This window comes from Colletotrichum graminicola (assembly GCF_000149035.1).
Source record: "Colletotrichum graminicola M1.001 genomic scaffold supercont1.29, whole genome shotgun sequence".
NCBI lineage: Eukaryota > Fungi > Ascomycota > Sordariomycetes > Glomerellales > Glomerellaceae > Colletotrichum > Colletotrichum graminicola.
Genome location: NW_007361033.1, coordinates 8,306 through 27,437, shown reverse-complemented (window position 1 = coordinate 27,437; position 19,132 = coordinate 8,306). Strand labels below are relative to the sequence as shown.

General features: G+C 56.8%; 7 protein-coding genes across 7 annotated transcripts; 4 read left to right on the top strand and 3 right to left on the bottom strand.

Moving 5' to 3' along the window:
• Positions 1-603: 603 nt before the first annotated feature.
• On the bottom strand, positions 604-1,475 carry GLRG_07150 (glutamine amidotransferase class-I; the record flags this gene model as incomplete). The annotated part of the gene is made up of 2 exons (XM_008097835.1): positions 604-891; positions 1,002-1,475. The coding sequence occupies 2 exons, from the start codon at positions 1,473-1,475 to the stop codon at positions 604-606; spliced, it is 762 nt and encodes a 253-aa protein (XP_008096026.1).
• A 637-nt stretch (positions 1,476-2,112) lies between these two features.
• GLRG_07149 (exopolyphosphatase) lies at positions 2,113-3,474 on the top strand (the record flags this gene model as incomplete). Its single annotated transcript, XM_008097834.1, has 2 exons — positions 2,113-2,227; positions 2,372-3,474. The coding sequence occupies 2 exons, from the start codon at positions 2,113-2,115 to the stop codon at positions 3,472-3,474; spliced, it is 1,218 nt and encodes a 405-aa protein (XP_008096025.1).
• A 755-nt stretch (positions 3,475-4,229) lies between these two features.
• GLRG_07148 (DNA-dependent RNA polymerase) lies at positions 4,230-8,417 on the bottom strand (the record flags this gene model as incomplete). The annotated part of the gene is made up of 1 exon (XM_008097833.1): positions 4,230-8,417. One exon carries the CDS (start codon positions 8,415-8,417, stop codon positions 4,230-4,232), a length of 4,188 nt encoding a protein of 1,395 aa, XP_008096024.1.
• Positions 8,418-9,478: 1,061 nt separating this feature from the next.
• Positions 9,479-11,326, top strand: GLRG_07147 (uncharacterized protein; the record flags this gene model as incomplete). Its single annotated transcript, XM_008097832.1, has 1 exon — positions 9,479-11,326. The coding sequence occupies one exon, from the start codon at positions 9,479-9,481 to the stop codon at positions 11,324-11,326; it is 1,848 nt and encodes a 615-aa protein (XP_008096023.1).
• Positions 11,327-12,434: 1,108 nt separating this feature from the next.
• GLRG_07146 (S1/P1 Nuclease) lies at positions 12,435-13,310 on the top strand (the record flags this gene model as incomplete). Its single annotated transcript, XM_008097831.1, has 1 exon — positions 12,435-13,310. The coding sequence occupies one exon, from the start codon at positions 12,435-12,437 to the stop codon at positions 13,308-13,310; it is 876 nt and encodes a 291-aa protein (XP_008096022.1).
• Positions 13,311-13,751: 441 nt separating this feature from the next.
• On the bottom strand, positions 13,752-15,837 carry GLRG_07145 (cytochrome P450; the record flags this gene model as incomplete). Its single annotated transcript, XM_008097830.1, has 6 exons — positions 13,752-13,880; positions 13,954-14,443; positions 14,700-14,825; positions 14,929-15,275; positions 15,359-15,555; positions 15,636-15,837. The coding sequence occupies 6 exons, from the start codon at positions 15,835-15,837 to the stop codon at positions 13,752-13,754; spliced, it is 1,491 nt and encodes a 496-aa protein (XP_008096021.1).
• An 868-nt stretch (positions 15,838-16,705) lies between these two features.
• On the top strand, positions 16,706-18,802 carry GLRG_07144 (methyltransferase domain-containing protein; the record flags this gene model as incomplete). Its single annotated transcript, XM_008097829.1, has 12 exons — positions 16,706-16,750; positions 16,807-16,857; positions 16,919-17,009; positions 17,072-17,094; positions 17,168-17,181; positions 17,310-17,374; positions 17,449-17,471; positions 17,528-17,565; positions 17,628-17,765; positions 17,841-18,103; positions 18,186-18,342; positions 18,703-18,802. 12 exons carry the CDS (start codon positions 16,706-16,708, stop codon positions 18,800-18,802), a joined length of 1,008 nt encoding a protein of 335 aa, XP_008096020.1.
• Positions 18,803-19,132: the final 330 nt, after the last annotated feature.

The following is a 19,132-nucleotide window of genomic DNA, read 5'->3' as shown; positions in this document are numbered from 1 at the left end:
GGGTCGGCACGGATGATGTCGAAGTTAGCACCTCAAGGATGTGAAGGTAGGAACGGAAATGAAACCCCAAGACGACGCGAAAGAAACTGCGCGGAGGTAGGGATGCGTCGCTTTGGAAGGGAGGAAGGGTGTGAGGAGGAGGAGGGTGAGGTAAAGGTTGGAGGGGAGGAGGGGGTTGGAGGTGGAAGAAAGCAGGCGAGCTATCTAGGCATGAGGGTCTTCTTGTAGTCGATTGGATATGAGCGGGCAAGACTGCTCCGAGGGAAGGAGGGAAGGAGGAAAGGAGGGAAGGCCTTTCCCCTGAACAACTCGCATTTGCCGTGCTATTAGAAGATGGAAAGGCAAGTGATGAGGAATCAAGTCTGCCTTGGTCAGTTGAGCCTGTGATCGTTCTTTGTCGGTAAAGGAATATCATGAATCTGACCGAAGCGGGTTCTATGAGAAGGAATCTTCCACGGTGGTGACGATGTCTCTTAGGACGGTCTCACGATGGGACAGACGACCATGGGTGCGACAATGCAGGGACAACGACTACTAAAAACGTTGGTATCTAAATCAATCGCTAGTCTATTCAGATAAACACCCAATAGAGGAAGAAACATGTCATTCTCTGAGGAAACGCAGGAAACCGCGGGCGATGTTAACGCCGTCGTGCTCGATGCCTGCACGGTTGATGGCCTCGGCGAAGGTCTCGTCGTCGAAGACGCCCGCCTTGTGACGGACGTTGAGGATCTCGCTGACGATGGGGCCGGTGAACTCGGGGTGGCCCTGGACGGTGATGAACCTCTTTGGAGAGTAGAAGCCCTGCACGGGGCACAGATCCGTGTAGGCGAGGGACTCGGCGCCGGGAGGGTTGGCCGCGACGACGTCCCGGTGCATTTGGTGGATTCTCTGTGATCGCGTCAGCTCTGTGCGTCTCTCTCTCTCTCTCTCTCTCTCACGCGCGCGCGCGGGGTCTCAGTGAGAAAAGGAGAGGGGGTGGAGGGCAGGAAGGTTCTTACCATCTTGTCCAGCTTGAAGATCTCCTTTCCCTTGGGCGTGAGGTTGACGTCGACCACGGCCACCTCCCAGCCCAGGTCGCTCCTCTTGACCTCGACGCCCAGCGCGCGGGCGGTGATCTGGTGGCCGAAGCACACGCCAATGACCCTCACGCGGCCGCTGTCAATACAGCTCTTGGTGAAGTCGACCAGCTTGAGGATCCAGGGGTCGTTGTCGAAGGCGTTGTGCTTGCTGCCGGAGATGAGGATGGCGTCGACGGAGTCCAGGTCCGGGTAGGTGGCGTCGTCGCCGACGACGTGGTAGACGGAGAGGTCGACGATGCTGTCGAGCGGCGCGGGCGGGTCGTCGGCCAGGGCGGCGGTGCGGAGGAGCGCCGTGAAGACGCCGCCGTAGCCGCCGTACTCGGCGTTGGTCTGCGGCTGCGGCGTGTCGGCCTCGAGGATGGCCAGGCGGATGCGGGGTGGCTGAGAGCCCATCTTGGTGTAGGGGTTTGGTGTTTGAAAGCTGTATATGTATATATACCTAGGTGGGTAGCGATGCGTATATACAGAGTATGTATTGGATACGAAACGAAGAATGAGGTTCGGCGATATCTGGGGGAGCGAACGTTGGATATGTACGGTAAAAAAAGATAAGGGTTGACACGAAGACAAAAGACGACAAAGGATGAGATGAAAGAAGAGGCCTTGTGACAAAGCGTTTATGTGTGAGTGTGTCGAGGTTGCCGGCTCCCCGCCCCGACCGCGGTCCGGCATCGATGGGTAGTGGAGGGGTCGCGGGGGCGCGGTTGAGTCAGTTGTGACAATGTCGCTGCCAATTGCTGGAAATGTCCCCATTAGCTACCACCGATAGCGGGGTGAAAACTGGCGCGATAAGAGACCGCGCTCGCTTGTGATAAGACACCTAGGTGCAACCTTTGGACGTCATCCAGGAACATAGGAAGTCTTCTCATTCCATCCCGGCTCCAAATCACAAGGAACCGCGCGCTTCAACACACTCCGTCGGGGCGGCAATCTGCATGCGTCATCCTCCCATGCATTGTACTGTGCATATCGATTCCACCTAACCCGAGCACTCTCCCCCGTCGACACTCCCTCCGTCCCTCCCGCTCCAATGCCTCCCAGGGTCCCCCTCGGCGCCTTTCTCGCCCGCGCGAGATCGGCCCTGACCGCCCCCGCATCGCAACGTGCAAGCCCCTTGACCCTCGTCGTCGGCAACGAATCCGCAGGTACGAGAATGCCAGCGGCCCCTTGAATCCCAGTCCTCGGACCAACAAGGGCGAGGGGGGTTGGGTTGTGGAGGAAGAAGAAGCAGAAGGGAAGAAAAGAAGAAAAAACGCTGACATGCTTCACCGTTGCCAAACGCAAAAAAGACCTCGACTCCCTCTGCTCCGCCGTCGTCTACGCCTACCTCCGCACCCACGCCCCGCCGCACACCCTGCACGTCCCCGTCTCGAACCTCGCCCGCGATGACCTCAAGCTGCGCACCGAGATGACCGCCGCCCTGGCCCACGCCCGCCTGGCGCCCGAGGACCTCCTCACCCTCGACGACCTCCCCGCCGACCTCGCCCCCCGCGACACGCGCTGGGTGCTCGTCGACCACAACGCCCTCACCGGCGACCTTGCCGCCCGCTTCGCCGGCCGCGTCGTCGGCTGCGTCGACCACCACGCCGACGAGGGCGCCGTGCCGCGCGACACTGGCGACGAGCCCCGCGTCGTCGAGACGTGCGGCAGCTGCTCGAGCCTCGTTGTCGAGCACTGCCGCCCGGCGTGGGAGGAGGCCCTCGCCGATGCCGACGCCCGGGACGACGCCGACGTGGACGCGCACCTGGCCCAGCTCTCCCTCGCCGCCATCCTGATCGACACCACGAACCTCAAGTCCAAGGACAAGACCACCGACAAGGACGTCGCCGCCGTCTCCTTCCTCGAGCGCCTCGCCCCGGCGCCCTACTCCCGCGACGCCTTGTTCGACGAAATATCCGCCGTCAAGGAGGACATATCATCGCTGAGCTTCCGCGACGTCTTCCGCAAGGACTACAAGCAGTGGGAGGACCAGAGCGCCGACGGGGGCGGCGGCCGTCAGCTCATGGGCACCTCGGCCGTCGTGCAGAACCTTGGCTACCTCGTCGACAAGGCCGGCGGCGACGAGCAGGCGATGCTGCGCGAGTTCAGGAGGTGGGCCGAGGAGAAGGCGCTGGACATCGGGGTCATCATGACGACGGCGCACCCCGGCGGCAAGCTCGAGAGGGAGGTGCTCGTGTGGGCGTTCAACGAGCCCGCCGTCGCCTCGTGCAAGGCCTTCTACGAGCGCTGCAAGGGGGAGCTGGGCCTCGCGCCGTGGCGCGGCGGGCGGCTGGACGACGAGGCGCGCGAGGGCGAGTGGCGCGCCGCCTGGACCCAGGCCAACGTCGCCGCCTCCCGGAAGCAGGTGGCCCCCATGCTGCGGGAGGCCATCAGGGGCGGCGCGCGGCTGTGAAGCGGGCCACGACCTGGCTGGTCTCGGGGGTTAGTATATGCGGCGAGAAAGCGCCGGCTAGCTGGAATGGCTAGAGGCTTGTTCCGATTGAACGGCCATTTAGACGTCTTCCATCGAGTACCGAGTACACCGAGGTCGTTTGTTCGATCCCGATCAAACCTTGAAGACCATGTGTGGACAAATACTCGAGATGGATATGCCTCCTCGACTATCTGGAACATCAATAAAAAATATCATGAAAAAAAATTCAAATATCCATCCAAATTCCTCCCACAGAGTCACAAAGTCATCGAACAACACTAGACTTGGAACAATTGTGTCTTGTTTTTAAATATTCTGTTCCCATCACCCGTCTTTGGACGATGGAGATAGTATGGTACATGATTTTTCTTCCCCCCCCTTCCTCCCCATGTTTGTGTGTTGTGGGAGATTCCATCCTACATCATCGACCCATGTCAACGTCATCCTCTATTCGCCCCCCCCCCCCCCCCCCTCCCTTTTCTCCTACTTCCTCTCTATTTATACAGCCATCTGGGTTAGACCCCCCTTTTTCTTTTCTTTTGAAACGCCTCCGTTGTACGCCAAATTTGTACTGGTTTTTGTTTTTTTTCTTCTTCTCAACAACGCCTTCGCAGATGCAAACCGGAAATTTATGCAAATTCATCACCTTCTCTCATGCGTGACCGTGACTAAAAAGCAATATCCACACGTCGCGATTCGTACCATGGCAAAGGGGGAAGCCGTGTCATTTTTGTTCACGAGAAAAAGTACTCGCTTTCCTTGAGGCGCTGAACGTCAAAGTCGCCCTTCTTGGGGATGGGCGGGAAGGTCAGCGGGAGCCAGACCTGAATGGTTTTGAGCTTGGTCTTGGCCTCGGCGGTCTTGGGCCGGTTGATGATCGTCTGCTCAAAATGCGAGATCTTCATGTTGTTCAGCATCTGCTTCGCCCACTGGGAGCTCGGAGACTCGCCGTCACCCGCTTCCGTCTCCTCGTCGTCCTCCTTGGCGATCTCGTCGTCGATGCCCTCCTCGGTCTCGGCCGCGAGGGCGCCCGCATCGTTGGCCTTGTCAGGGATGGCGCCGAGCCCAAGGCCGTCCATGTCCTCAGGCTCGGCGAGGGCCTCAGTGGCCGCCATCTCCTCAAAGATGCTGGCCGGCGTGACCATATTCCGGCCCTCGGCAACCTGCTCGGGGTCGGAGGAACGGAGAAGGGTTTGTCTCTTGTACTCCATCAGGAGCTCCTCCCTGGATGACATCCTTGACTTCTTACGCAACGCGGTGATCTTTTTCTCCACCGGGGTTCCCTCGTTAACCTTGGCGAGGTAGATCGAGCCGCGGTACCGGGCCTCGAACTCGGCCGAGAGACGGCCGATGACGTCTTCCTCGTGGATCCTGACAAAAGCGTCACGGAGAACACGGTTCATGACGTTGACGTCGGCGGCGTGGGTCCAGAAAGAATCGTGGACGGCGGCGAAGTCAAGGCCGAGCTCGTGGCACTCGAGCGCGGACAGGAGCATGTGCGTCGCGTCGAGCGAGTGAATGAAGTTAGGAGGGAAGGCCTGGAGCTGCTTCTTGCGGTGGACGGGGTCGGAGCGCTCAGGGACGGTCAGGGAGAGCTCTTGGAGGGAGGTCTTGATGATGCGGGTGCCACTCTTGCGGTACGGTTGGGCAATGGGCATGCGGAGGGGAGTAGTCCAAACGATCGTGGCGCGGAACTGGGCCAGCAGGTCGTCGGTAGTCGTCTTCTTGTCACCGGCTCTTGCCGTCTTTGATGGCGAAGGCAAGAGGTTGTCGTTGCTGATCCGCTCCAGCTGCTCGGCTGACAGGGCCCTACAGACACGTCCGCCAATCTCACCGAGCCAGTGCTGAATGTCATGGGCGCCGCCGAACATGGACGACAGGGCCTTGAACACCAGCGTGGCAACGTACGAAGCAAGGACGATACTAGAGAACCCAGACTCCTCGTACAGGTTCGGGTACAACGCGTCGAGCTGTTTGCAGACCTGCTTCTTGGCACCGGCAAAGGTGACGCCGTAGACGTTGGTCATGACAGTTTGCTTGACGACCTTTCTGGTGATCTTTCCGTTCATGACCAGCCCGAATGCGTTGCCGGCCTCGGCATCCTTGGCAATGTGCTCCTTGACGATGTTGGCGACAGCAGAGTAGACGTCGGCAGGCTTGTCGCCGGGCTCGAGGTTGACCTGTCGTGCACCCCACGAGTCACCGCCGAGGGCGGCGTAATGCTGCAGACCGTTGCAGGTGCCGTCCTGGTGGATAGGGAGATGGGAGACGAACTTTGTGGGCTCCGGGGATTCGAGAGCGGCCTTGAGCTCGTAGCACACAGCGAGACATTGCCACGGGTCTTCGGCCTTCAGCCACCACCTGTTGCCATCAAGCGGCTTGTTTGCCGAATCGAAGATGTTGACCAGGTTGTCCATGGCGAACGACTCTCTGTCCTTGAGGCTGGCCTTGTCGAAACCGAAGACGTTGGCCAGGTGGACCTTGAGCCATTTGAGGCCATCTTCGCCCAGTTCCTTGCCCCTGGCGAAGCGGAGGATGCCACGGACGTGATCAGCACCCATGTGATTGAGATAGGTCGGCAGGGGATAGGCGCGGCCACGGAAATCGATGTTGTGAGGGAAGTAAAAGGTCTGGTTCCGGAAGGCTCGGGCGATTTCCAGCTGGAAGTTCATGAAGCAGCGGACGGAGTGCAAACCGCCTCGTTCGTTGTCCGCAGCCTTGACGGCTCTGACCCAGTTTCTATGCGCCATCGGGTCGTCGGACGCCTCGGGTTCGGGGGGTACGGGAATATCAGGGTTCAATGCGGGAAGGTTGGCCAGAGCCTCGCCAGTGTTCCAGGCCTCGAGCATGACATTGAGAACAGGTGTGTTGACCCGCCATGCTGTCTTGCCCAAGACATCCAGACCCTTGAAGACCTGGTCCATGTCTCCGCGAGCGATGGCCGCCTCGCTATACAGCTTCTGGTCCTTGCCACCCTGTTTGATGCGAACCAGGTTCGCTCTGCTTTCCAAGAAACCGCCCTTGTCGAACGCCTGCCATGGCTCAGGCTCAACAACCATTGGCAAATGCTTGGCAAGGTAGTCACCCTGGGGCTCTCGCTTCATAAGATTGACCAGCTCCTTGTTCAGCAGCATCATGCCAATCTTCTTACCCCTCTTCAGCTGACTGACGTGAGAGAAGGCGGGTTGAAACTGGCTGATCAGGGTCTTGGTCTCGGGATGTTCCTTCACCACCTTGATCTTGGCGGTCTCAATGAGTGCCGAGAGCAGCGCCGCGCCGACCTTGGCTTTGACCGCAGGAGGCCAAGGGGTGTCGGGGATGGGGGATGCCTTGGCCTCGGAGTCACTCAGTAGCTTAGCGGGTTCCTCGGGCGAGGTTTTGCGCTCGCGCTTGGTCATGATAACCCGCCTGCTCTTCGGCTTCGATTTCAGCTTCTGGTTTGCAGCAAGCTGGGCTCTAATATCCTCCTCGGCCAGCCTGGCGAGATTGGAGATGGCGATGGAGATGGGCATGCCTCGATCGACGCCAGCGATGGCGGTTGAGCTCAAAGTGCCCAAGATGGTGACAGCTGACAGACGGCTCGGAGTGGACAGGCGCAGAAAAGGGCCGTAGACACATCGGTCGTAGTCTTCGGGAGTCTTCTTGGGCGTGGCCTCGGCAGCCTCGATCCTGACCAGCTCGTCCTTCAGCCGAGCCTCCAAGGCAAGTTGCCAGTCGTATAGGCGGGAGTTCAGGGAGGCGTGTGAGACGGAGGTGTTGAGGCCCATCTTCTGCAGGGACTCGTTCTCCTCGCGCCACCGCTCAACAGCGGCATCGACGCAATCACGCTCAAGGCGGGCTTGGATCTCTCTCCGCTCGCGGAGAGGCAACGTCGAGATGTCGCAATTCTGGGGGATCTCGTCGAACAAAGTCAGGGTATTCTTCAGGGTTTTGAGTCCGAAACCCTTCTGGGGCGTGGCCAAGACCTCTGGCATAGATTGCCCCGGGGCAGAAGCGGTTTTGATAGCTACTTCCTCGGATGCGGACTCGATCGGGAACTCGGCAGCTTCGGCGGCTTCGGCGTCTGCCGGTACCTCGTTTTCTGTGGGGGCAAGGTTGTAGGTTGGGCAGAAGTCTGTGATGACGGCAAGATCCTGGTCGGTGAGAATGTCTGCCATTGACAAGACCTGGAGGCCAGCCTCGCCGGGGGCCAAACCCATGTATCGGGTCACCAGGCGGCGGCGTCTGTCGGGATCGTGTTCTGAGAGCAGCGAGGCCTTGAGCATGCAGGCTACGGTTTCGGCAGTCTGAGGCAAGTCCTTGGCGCGGATATTCAGCTCGTACCATTTGTGGAGGCCCTCTGCCTGTTTCCTGTCTGGCCTTGATCGCATCTGGTCGAGAGAGGCGCGGAGGTATCGGTTGTGCAGAAAGATAAGTTCTTCTCCTGGAAAGACATCGTAGGAATTCATGCGTTTGAGAACAAGTTCGGCGCGGTCGATCTTGCCAACGCGGATGCAAGCGTGGAAGACGAGGAGCATCTCCTCGGCGTCACCAGGTACGCCAGCCGGGTTTGCTCTCCCGCGAGCGGCAGCCACCGACGGCTCTTCGATGACGAGGGGCGAGGAGGGATCGAAAGCGCGCAGCTCATGAACATGGCTGCCAGCCGCGGTCTTCCGGAAAAGAGGTATGACGGCGTTGTGGAGTTTTTCAAACTGGCAGTCATTGCTGGGCTGGCGTTCGTTGACGGCAGTGGCGAGATTCCGGCTAGCACTCAAGCTGTTCCGTCTCGGTATGGGACGCGCGTTCTGCTGTGTGGTGAAGCAGCGGTGGCTTCTTTCGCTCGCATTGATCGTTGTCAAGGCGAATCGAGGAGTCGGTCGTAGGGGTCGAAAAACGGTGGCATGGTGGAGGGAAAGGCCTCTCCGGCCGTTCCTGAGAAGCATCTTGGAAGCTCACGCGACAATCGGCGTGAAGCAAAGGAATAGGAATGGCGTGACGTCGTCGAGATTGGCGCAACAGCGCAAAGTCTGCCGGGTGTCTAGTAGATGTGTCGGTGCATTAATGGATGGAAAAGGGTATAAAAGAATCACAACTATATTACAAGAGTACAATGAAGGAATCTACAGCGACGCGATGTAGGGAGATGGATGTTTGCAAATGCGAGTGCAACAAGCAAGTTTTTTTTGGGGGAGTGGTGGTGGATGCAGATTGATACGAGGGGGAAAATGCAGCTTGTCTTGTCGATAGGAGAGAGAGGCGCGAGCTATCAGAATTTTGCCGTCGGTTGCTTCTTCCTTCCCTTTTTTTTTTTTTTTCTTTCATTATCTAAATCGTCCTTGACTCGGGGTCTTTTAGCCCCACTTAGCCGGGATGGAACGACCAACGACGTTGGACGGAATTTTGCCAGTTCTTGTCTTCTGTTCACTAAAAGGGGTGGGTGGGGCGTTCGGCCAATGAGGTGCGTCCTCGATGCTCATTCGCCACTGCATTCTCCCTCGTATCGGTACGTACATATCGCTTAGTGCCGTTTATCGTAGTAGGTACATGTTTATCTTGGTAACTAGATAGGTAGCTATGGTCAGGTATCATACTCTGTAGTTTGCGTGCTGTGCGCTTGCTCTATGAAGAAGCAATGAGCATTGCAATGCTAAGCTGCGGTGATTATACTTGAAGACTCTCCTCAAAAGACAAATAGATGCGCTCATACGTACACGCATTGAGAGTAGTCGTGGCGAATACTACATACTGTATAGTACAGGTAGAAGCTCGAAGCTCATGTTAGGTAGTGGCGCCGGGACGGCGGAGCATCTCTTGCCGAGTCGATTACATAATACATCTAACCACCCTGAGCACGTCCATCAAATCAACACCCCCCAAGTCCCTGTCTAAGCTCAAGGCGAGAATTTTGGGCCAGGCCAAAGCTACGGATACTTCGAACAAAAAAAAAAGTTCACGATCCAGCAGCCAACGGTTTCCTGGCTTGCAGCAACTCGACACACTAAGCATGGCCACAAGACCAGCCTTTGCGGCTCTCGGCTGTCTGCAATGCCGCAACCAAGTCCTGAGAGCCGTCACCTCCAGCTCGGCCAGTCTCCTTCGCGCTCCCGTTGTCGCAGCAAACACAACTCTGCCCCCTCGCAGTAGCCTACATAGAGCTTTTTCAGCCCTGCCGCCCGACATGCCCGTGCCCAAGCCGAAAAACGAGCCGACCTTCTCTTCAGAGACACCAGAGACCGCCGCAAGGGATATCGAACAGCCCGATGAAGCGAAGCCCAGCGAGACAGAAGATACACCATGGTTCCTGGAGGTTCAGCCCCCTACGCATGCACCGACTCAGCAGGTGTCGCCGTTGCCTGAACTGCCCGAATCTTCGCCTGCTTTGCTCGAGCCCTTGCTAAAGTACGTCTACGAAGAAATGGGTCTGGACGACCTTTCCCTCTTGGACCTGCGCGCCCTCGATCCGCCTCCCGCCTTGGGACCGAACCTTCTCATGCTGTTCGCGACGGCCCGAAGTGAGCGGCATCTGCATGTCTCGTCTTCGCGACTGGTCAAGTGGCTTCGCCATCACCACAAAGTCGAGGCCAATGCCGACGGACTCATTGGCCCTGGCGAGCTCAAGACAAAGCTGCGAAGGATGAGGAGGAAAGCAAAGCTGCTGGGCACGAGTGCCATGGCTGCCAGGGGCGGCGACGACGGCATTTCGACTGGATGGATCTGCATCAACCTCGGCACCACTGGATCCACCTACAACGAAGCTGCTCGCTTCGATGCTGAGGGCAAAATGTCCGGATTTGGTGGCCCCATCACCGGCTCGACCATTGTCGTACAGGTCATGACCGAGTCCCGACGCAACGAGTTGGATCTCGAGCGTCTGTGGTCCCAACAACTCGTCCGAAGCGAAGCCCAGGAGCGCAGGGTGGCAGAGGAGACTTCCGAGTACCACAATCGCTTCGGGAAGCTCCCCACCACGGCCAACGTTCGCGCCCGCAGACCTAATTACTCCAACAATACCCAATCAAGAAGCTTCTCGACTCGTCTCTCTCGGCCGTCAGAGGAAGCCGCTCAACAGGCCCCCGCCGAGGCGGTCGGCGCAGGTATTACTCCTTCAGCAACCTCGAACTCCGTCACAGACCCGCTGAACAAATATCGCCAGCGTGTTAACGAAATCCGGTGGGAGGGGGCGCCGGTCGGCGTAGAGGAGTGCTTGGACATCCTCAAGGGCATTTTCCGCACACCCTCAGCCGACGAGGCCCATGCCCGGAACCAGGCCGACCTTGCTACCGAGGTCATCACGACGATGCACGAACGCGGCATGCCCATTATGGATCACGAGATGCTTATCACCATGATCGAAGCCATCGCATCATCTGGTCCTCGGGCCGACAAGATTCGCAGCATCCAGTCCAACCTGGAGATGGTCATGCTGCAAGGGACACAGTCGTCGCCAACTGAGGCCCAGTTGGTCCGTTTGCTCAAGGCTTACGCGAGTCAGGGCAATTGGGAACAGTTTTGGGAGATATGGAGCGTTCCCGCCCGCTACAGCCAACGCAGAGGACCGGAGATGTATAGGGAAGTGTTTGCCGTGGCCTGGCACACCGGTAGCATGGCTAGATGCGTTGAAACTCTGAGGAAATGTGTTCCCGAGATGAGGTTGGAACAGCCGCCGGTGCTGCCAGACAACACCGTCTGGCCTGACCTTACGGGATGCATCCGCATTGCCGACCCCAATGCCGAACACATCAGCGAGCACATGGTGTCCAGGGGCGGTCAGTCGACTGAAAGCCACAAGGCCGCCAACACGGAGTTTGTCAGGATGCTGAAAGAGCTCAAGGCCATACGGCAAAACATCTGAGCCGTATCTCCCATCACACATGACACATGCACCGTTCGGATTCGATAACAACGCCGTCGATGGATGATGCTAGTGGGGTGAGGCAGCCTCGGATTCAATGAGTCATCTCGGTCGTGGGTGGGCTTCAGCGCTTACTGGCACTCATGGTGCCGATTACTAGGTGGGTTTGCTGTTCACAGCATGCGGCATCACTACCACCGCAGACGAGATAAGGCGGGTGTGAGGTCTCCCACACCTTGTACAACAACAACAACAGCAACAACAACTGTCAAAATAGCTGTATTATACACATATACAAAAGACTCATTCATCAACCAGAAGACGAACAAGTAGCATTCCGCTTCCATGGCCTTTTTCTTCCCATCACTAAACTACCCAACTATGAAGCCCACGCAGCAAACGCGAGCCTAGAAGAAATTTTCGCCACGATTCCTGACCTTCCTCTTTCGGATATACTGCCATCGTTTGTCTTTGAGAGGTCCAGATGCAGGATTGCGGGGTCGGGAGTCGTTTACTTCCCCCTAATGCACGTGTAATCCAACCTCAACACTCAATGACCCGTCTTGATAACCAGTCTTGCTTGCTGCCTCCTCTCACGGCTGTATTTGGACTGTCCGGTCTGTTGATATGGGCGACGCTGCCCCGGAACTCGGCATTCGAGGCCTGGTTGTGGGCTGGCGTGCCCCGGCGGAGCTCGTCCAATAGCACATCGATGCAGCCTCTCCACAGCCGGATCGGCGGGCCAAGGCAACGTTGGCCCGGCATTAATGTGAACCTCACGATGCCCAAAGGAGCAGGTCACAATGCTCTACATCATCAAGCTTGAACAGATGGCTCTTCCCGCAGGGTCTCGCCCTGTCGAGGCCCTATCTGCCCTTCCAGTGTCCGTGGAATCTGTGTTAATCCAACGGGAATCTAGTCTTGACTACACGTGGTGCCGAGTGGACCTCCATACCTCTACTCTATACGTATATAACCCGCAGTCACTTCGCCGCCGTGGCATCGTATCATCTAGTCTCACCAGCCAAGGTCTCTCTCACGCCCTTCACATCTTCCTCTCGTCTCAGCCCCCTCTCAGTATTACAAGATACACCGTCTCGGCACCCAAATGGCCCGCCTAATCCCCCTCACGATCCTGGCGTCCGCCGCACTGCCGGGAGCCCTCGCCTGGGGTGCTCTAGGCCATGCAACTGTCGCCTATGTCGCGACTAACTTCGTCGCCCCCGAGACAAAGACATACATGCAGCAGCTCCTCGGCGACACCAGCGACAATTACCTCGCCAGCGTCGCCAGCTGGGCCGACACGTACCGCTACACGGCCGAGGGCAAGTACAGCGCGCCCTACCACTTCATCGACGCCCTCGACGACCCGCCCCATTCGTGCGGCGTCGACCTCGAGCGCGACTGCGGGGCTGAGGGGTGCATCATCTCGGCCTACGCCAACTACACCCAGCACCTGCTCGACGCCTCCTTGGCCCTCGCGCAGCGCCAGATGGCCGCCAAGATGGTGATCCATTTCACGGGCGACATCGGCCAGCCGCTGCACTGCGAGAACCTCGACGTCGGCGGCAACGACGTCGTCGTCACCTTCAACGGCACCAAGACGAACCTGCACGCCGCTTGGGACACCAGCATCCCGGAGTCCATCGCCGGGGATGGGAAGAACGTGCTGACCGTTGCCAAGCCGTGGGCGGCGGCGCTCACCAAGGACATCAAGTCGGGCGAGTTCAGCGCCGACGCGGCCGGGCCCTGGGTTTCGAACATCGACCTGGAGGACCCGGAGGCCACGGCGCTAGCGTGGGCGGCGGAGAGCAACGCCTTCGTGTGCACGGTCGTGATGCCCAACGGCCTGGATGCGGTAGAGAAGAAGGAAATCGGCGGCGCGTACACGACGAGCGCGAAGTCGACGGTGAGCATGCAGATCGCGAAGCAGGGGTACAGGCTCGCCAAGTGGCTGGATGCCATCGTCGCCGAGTTGGCTTGAGTGTGTCGGAGTGATGGTTATTTGTCGCAGCCTGTATATATAGGTAAAACGCATTGATACTGCATGAGTGAAAGATCACCTGAACACTACGGTATTTCTCGTCAAATACATGATATAATGATAGTTCAAACTTGTTTCAGAAGCGTACCAGCACCTATTGCAACATGGTTATCTGACGTGAGTTTTCAATCCTACACCTAAGCGACCACATATGGTACATGAGGCACCCCAAGCGATGTTCTTCTCGTCCATCAGTACTCCAACTATTCATCTACACCGAGCAGGACATAATCTTGAATTCTCCCAGGCGTAGCCTTTGATTGGCTTAATAGTCAGTCTCGCCACCCTAAGCGACCAATCAGGCTACGCAGTGCTATGCAACATCGGAGCCGCGCCAAATCAACCAGTAGTATACATGTCGTGGAATTACTCGAAACCTCGTTAGTTACCTGTTGAAGTCGTTCTTCTGTATCCCCGGATCCAGTACTCGGATTGCAAGAAGACACCGCTGCACACCGAGTGCCAGGGATTGGTAGGATCGACCAGTACGAGATCGAACCTCTTCAAGAGCTTGGGCGTTGTATGTCAGCAAACGTATCCAGTTGGCAGCGGTCTCTAGATGGACATCGTGAGCGCGACTAACCTCGACAAAGACTTTGTTCAGCTCCATCCAGGCCACGTTCCTACCCAGGCACTGCCACTTGCCGTACCCGAAAACCAGCTCCAACGTGCCCTCCATCGTCCGCAGCCTCTCCGCGTCGGCCTCCAACCACCGCTCAGGCCGGAAGAGGTGGGAGTCCGGGCCCCAGATGTCCTGTCTGCGGAATATCCCCCACGCGCAGTACCCTATCCTGGTGCCCTCCGGGAGGTGCACGCCCTTGAACGTGTCGCCGGCGCCGCCGTTGCACACCTCCTTGGACATCTGCCCCACGACCGGCGGGAAGATGCGGAGGCCCTCCTTGATGACCGCCTGCAGGTACGGCATCGCGCGCGCCTCGGCGTCGGAGACGACGGGCCTCGAGAGGTTGGCGCCGTCGATCTCCGCGCGGAGGGCGGCTGTGACTTTGGGGTTCGTAATGACATGGAGGATCGTCGCCCGGATGGCGGTCGCCGTCGTATCGGAGCCAGCCAAACTTTTTTCCGCCGTCAGAAAACACCGCAGGGATGGATGTGAATCAACTCGGGGGGGGGGGGGGGGGGGGGGGGACGGCGTCGGCCTTCATGTCGATGCTGTACGAGAGTGCCATGGGCTGACGCTGCCTATGAAAATAGGGTTTTCCCGAAGCGACACGTCGGGGGGCTCACATATCCCTCCGTTGATTGGAAAGTTCAGGATGAAGCCTATAGGTAGGTAAACCGAAGGGGGGGGGGGGGGGGGGGGGGGCTCACAGTTGCATGAGTATTTCGGACTCTGCCTCGGCTTGGGTAAGCCCTCGCGCGACAAAGGACCCAAGCATGTCTTTCTGCACCTTTTTGTTGGGTCCGAACCGTTCGGCTGCCACTTGCTTGGCGATACTGTGAGTCGGGCGAGGAGCGATGTTGTCAGCGAATTGCTATAAGCCCAAGTTCATATAAGGGTGTTTGAAATAGACTTTGAGACATGCAGAAACAATCTCACCCCATGGTCTTCCCGACGCCGATGGCGTCTTTCTCGGACGGCATCATGTGCCTGAACAGGGGTGACGAGAGCAGGGCGAGGAGCCATGGCAGCACGCTAGTCACGATGATGGTTGGCATGTTTTGCTCCATCGTCTTGATGTATTCGTGCACGTCCGAGTCGGTCGCCAAGTCTCCAAACGGCTCCCCGAAAGCAAGGTCCGATATGACGTCGAGCGTAAAATACTGGGCCTTGGCGCCAAAGTCGAAAGGTTTGTCCTCTGAGACGTATTTGTCGAGCAGGTCAACCAGTCGCAGGACGTTCTGGTCAAGCTTGGCCTCCAGATTCTCAACTTCCTTTCCGGAATACTACAAACGGCTTCAGTTTTAGCAAAAATGGACAAGATAGAAAAAAAAAGATGGTTATAACCGGGTGGCGGATCTTGGCTTACACCGGCGGCCATCTTCGACCGGAGTTTGTGATGTAACTCATCGTCTCTTGCAGACAGCACATTGTCTTGGCCGGGCTTGAGTCTCATCCCTTCATACCAGATGGATCGCCGGTAAGTCGTCCGAACATTGAGCATGCGCTTCATCAACTCCGGGTCGCTGGTGATGAGATCGTTGGGCCCGACACGAACAATCGACCCTGCGCGGAGGCACAGGAAATACGTTATTATTATTTCGCGCTTGGGCGAAAGGGCAGCTTAGAGCAAATCACAAACGTACCATACTTCTCGCAAGCCTCGTAAAAGTCCAGATGCGCCCTACCTCCTCCCACTGCGCGGAGGAGCCACCACTTGCAAAACCCAGCGCTCGGGGGCCCCTTGATGTGCCTGAGCCGCAGCCACTGGTTGACGGTGGAGGCGACACTGTAAGCGATGAGGACCGATACAGCGACGCTCGCATATGCGAGGTAGTCCCGGCTCATAGTGGCGGTCAGGAAAAGCCAAGGACCGGTTTGCGTGCCAATATAATTAAGAAACTTTGAACCGCGGATGTGAAATACCTGGTGTCTCAGGCCGTGGAAGAGCAAGAAAAAGAAAAGTCTAGGAAACGCTGGGACGAACCCCCTTCTCGCACCGCTGCAAGGGAAGAGAGCCAGCGCATGGGGACTGACTTGACCAACCGAGGTCAGTGGGACAGTCAAAGAAACATGCGCCCTAGAAATGGCATGATAATGCTCTAAATTACTATGTAGCTTCTTACCCGCAGGGTCATGGCCAATAGTGCCGGTGTCTTTACGAGTTACATCGGTTTGAGACTTCAGGTGATTTACGGGGCTGAAGCGGGAAATGCTACCTTTTTCTGCAGCACGGAGCGGAGGCCGGGTAAGACGGTGAGCTTCGATCCAATGAGATGGCATCCGTGCTGATATCACTTCCAAGGGGGGGGTCATGCCCCCCCGTCCTATCACATCGGCCAGCCTATCCCTACATAAATGGCTACTGAAAGCCCTGGCGGAGTTATGATGCAAGCTCTTTTCCACGCGGCTTCAACCGTCGGGAAAGGAGGCGGTCTCCTCGTTTAGAATTCTAAGTTTCCGGCTCCGCAGACTGCGATTGGGCCGCTACGTGGGTTCCAAGGAGCAATGTCTTTGCGATCCTCCAATCAACCCAGCAGTTAAGAGGGTTACTTATTCCGGTAGGGCTTCTGAAAACCCGGACTCCTGACCCTTTCCCATCTGTTTTGACCTCTTTGATCCCGCGTGGTCTCATCCATCCCATCGAGTCGGACGCGCAACACGCGACCTATCGGACACCCCTTCGTTACCGCCGAACTACCGCTAGCGGATCAACATGGCAGACCCAACCCCGGCGAACACCGGCCCACTCGAAGCAGACGTGAGTTTGTTGCCCGTAGATGCGGAACGCGCCGAGAAGGCTCACTGTGGCTGCAGAATGCGGACGAGAACGATGCTAACGACGACGCGGATTCGACCATGGGAGTTGTAAGAAACACCTCGTGCTGACCACTCTGAACTCAAAAAAGGCTGACCTGGCGGGGGAAAGTCTGTGCTCGAATCATCTGCGTCCATGACAAGCAGCATCATGAGATACCGGGAGGAGAATGGTAGAACGTATCACGCATTCCGAGAAGGGAGTAAGTCGCGCATTGGTGATATCCACAAATCGAATTTGTTGCTAAACATGGTCACCAATTAGGATACGTTCTACCAAATGACGCCGTAAGCGCCCCCACAAGCTCTAGGCGGTCATATGAATGCCAGATACAGCACAAACTGACTGGGAAGTGAGCAGGTCGAGAACGACAGGTTAGGTAAGACTTGCGAATCATAGTCCAGAGTAGGGGGAATGACACCAACCAAAACGCCACAGACCTCCAACATCACTTATATACGCTCACATTCGATGGGAAGCTATTCGTTTCCCCGGCTGGTAGCGACAAGCCACTGCACCGAGTCCTTGATGCTGGAACCGGAACTGGCATATGGGCTATGGACGTCGGTATGCCCACTCCGATCCCGACTACCGAGGTAACGGAGAACGCATGCTAACTACTGTTGTTTGCACGTCAACAGCCGAAGAGTATCCAGAGGCATTGGTAGGCAGGCGACCGAAAACAAAGGAGGGGCTCATGACTAAAATACGACTCTTCAGATCACCGGCGTGGATCTTAGCCCAATACAACCAGCATTGTAAGATTTCCGCCGGCAATTGGGGGAGAAGGGATGTTCCTGGCTGACATCTCATGCGACAGTGTTCCGCCAAACGTCACATTCTACATCGATGATGTAGAAGATGATTGGACGTACTCCTACAAATTCGACTTCATCTTTGGTCGAATGCTCACCGGCTCGATTGCAGACTGGCCGAGGTTCATCCACCAAAGCTACGAGTATGTCACGCACCAGTGGACCCCAAGCGCGACAGCGGCGCTATCGCTTCCAAGCGGGCTAACCTATTGCTCCAGATTTCTAGAGCCGGGAGGATGGATCGAGTTGTCCGATATCCTTCTCGATTTGCAGAGCGATGACGGGACCGTCGGCCCGGACTGCGCGGCCCAAACGTGGGCGAAGCATATGCTCGAGGCCGCCGCGATATGGAAGCGGCCGCTGGACAGCTGCAAGTTCTACAAGGAGCAGCTGGCCGAGGCGGGCTTCGTCAACATTACGGAAAAGATTTACAAGTGGCCCACGAACCCGTGGCCGAGGGACCCCAAGTTTAAAGAACTGGGTAAGCAATTTTGGACGGCCTTTTTTTTTTATTTTTTATTCTGGCACCCGTTGCTTTTTGGGTTGCTGACTAGGAGCTGTAGGCATGTGGACGTATGAGGACCTGGGACAAGGGTTATCAGGGCTAAGTCTGGCCTTGTTCACGAGAGCCTTGGGGTGGTCGAAGGAACAGCTCGAGGTCTTTCTGGTTGACGTCAGGAAGGACATGAAAGACAGGTCAATTCACGGTTGGTGGCCAATGTAAGTTCGTCTCCTAACTATGGAAAGGGAAAACCGCTCAGACTTTTCTTCTAGATACGTGGTTTACGCACAAAAGCCGGAATGAACCCACAACTAGTAACACGTCCAGGATGTCAGTGGCTACATACTAATCCTGCAACCGCAGCCTGGCTGTGTGTATGACAAGCTTTAGAGTGACGCTGCTGTTGGGAATTCAAGAATGTTAATTGTTATCATTCATGCAGGAATTGGTAACAGGGAGACTGCAGACGTATCAGACGCGGAAGAAAGGCTCATAGGAGTCATACAGTTGGAACATTGGCAAGCAGAAAACGATTGATTCTAGTTATATTGATGGCTCTGATCCGCAGTGTGGACAAGTTTCGACATCATCAAGATTGTCGTTGTCCTTGATCTCAGGTTCGATCAGGGTGACGACCGCGTCAGCCTCAATCTTTACTACAGGCTCCTTCCATTCTAGATCTCTGGCTAATTTCGTCCAGTTCACGTCCTTAATTAAATCTTCCACAGGGTCGCCGTTTTGTGCCTGATTTTGGAAATGAGTGGCGATCTTAATCCACTTGTCGAACCAGATACACTCATATTTTGATGTTCTAGCCTCCTGGAGCACAAGCTTGCTATTGGTTTTCTTTGCCCAATTTCCAGATTTATACGCATATCTTTTATTGAATGTGCATCTCGACGTAGTGCCGAGAAGTTTCACCGTGAAATGGACTTTCAACTTGAAATCGCCGTCACCCTTATAGAAGATGCTGTGACGCTTCCCGTGCCAGATCCCGAGTGATAGGGC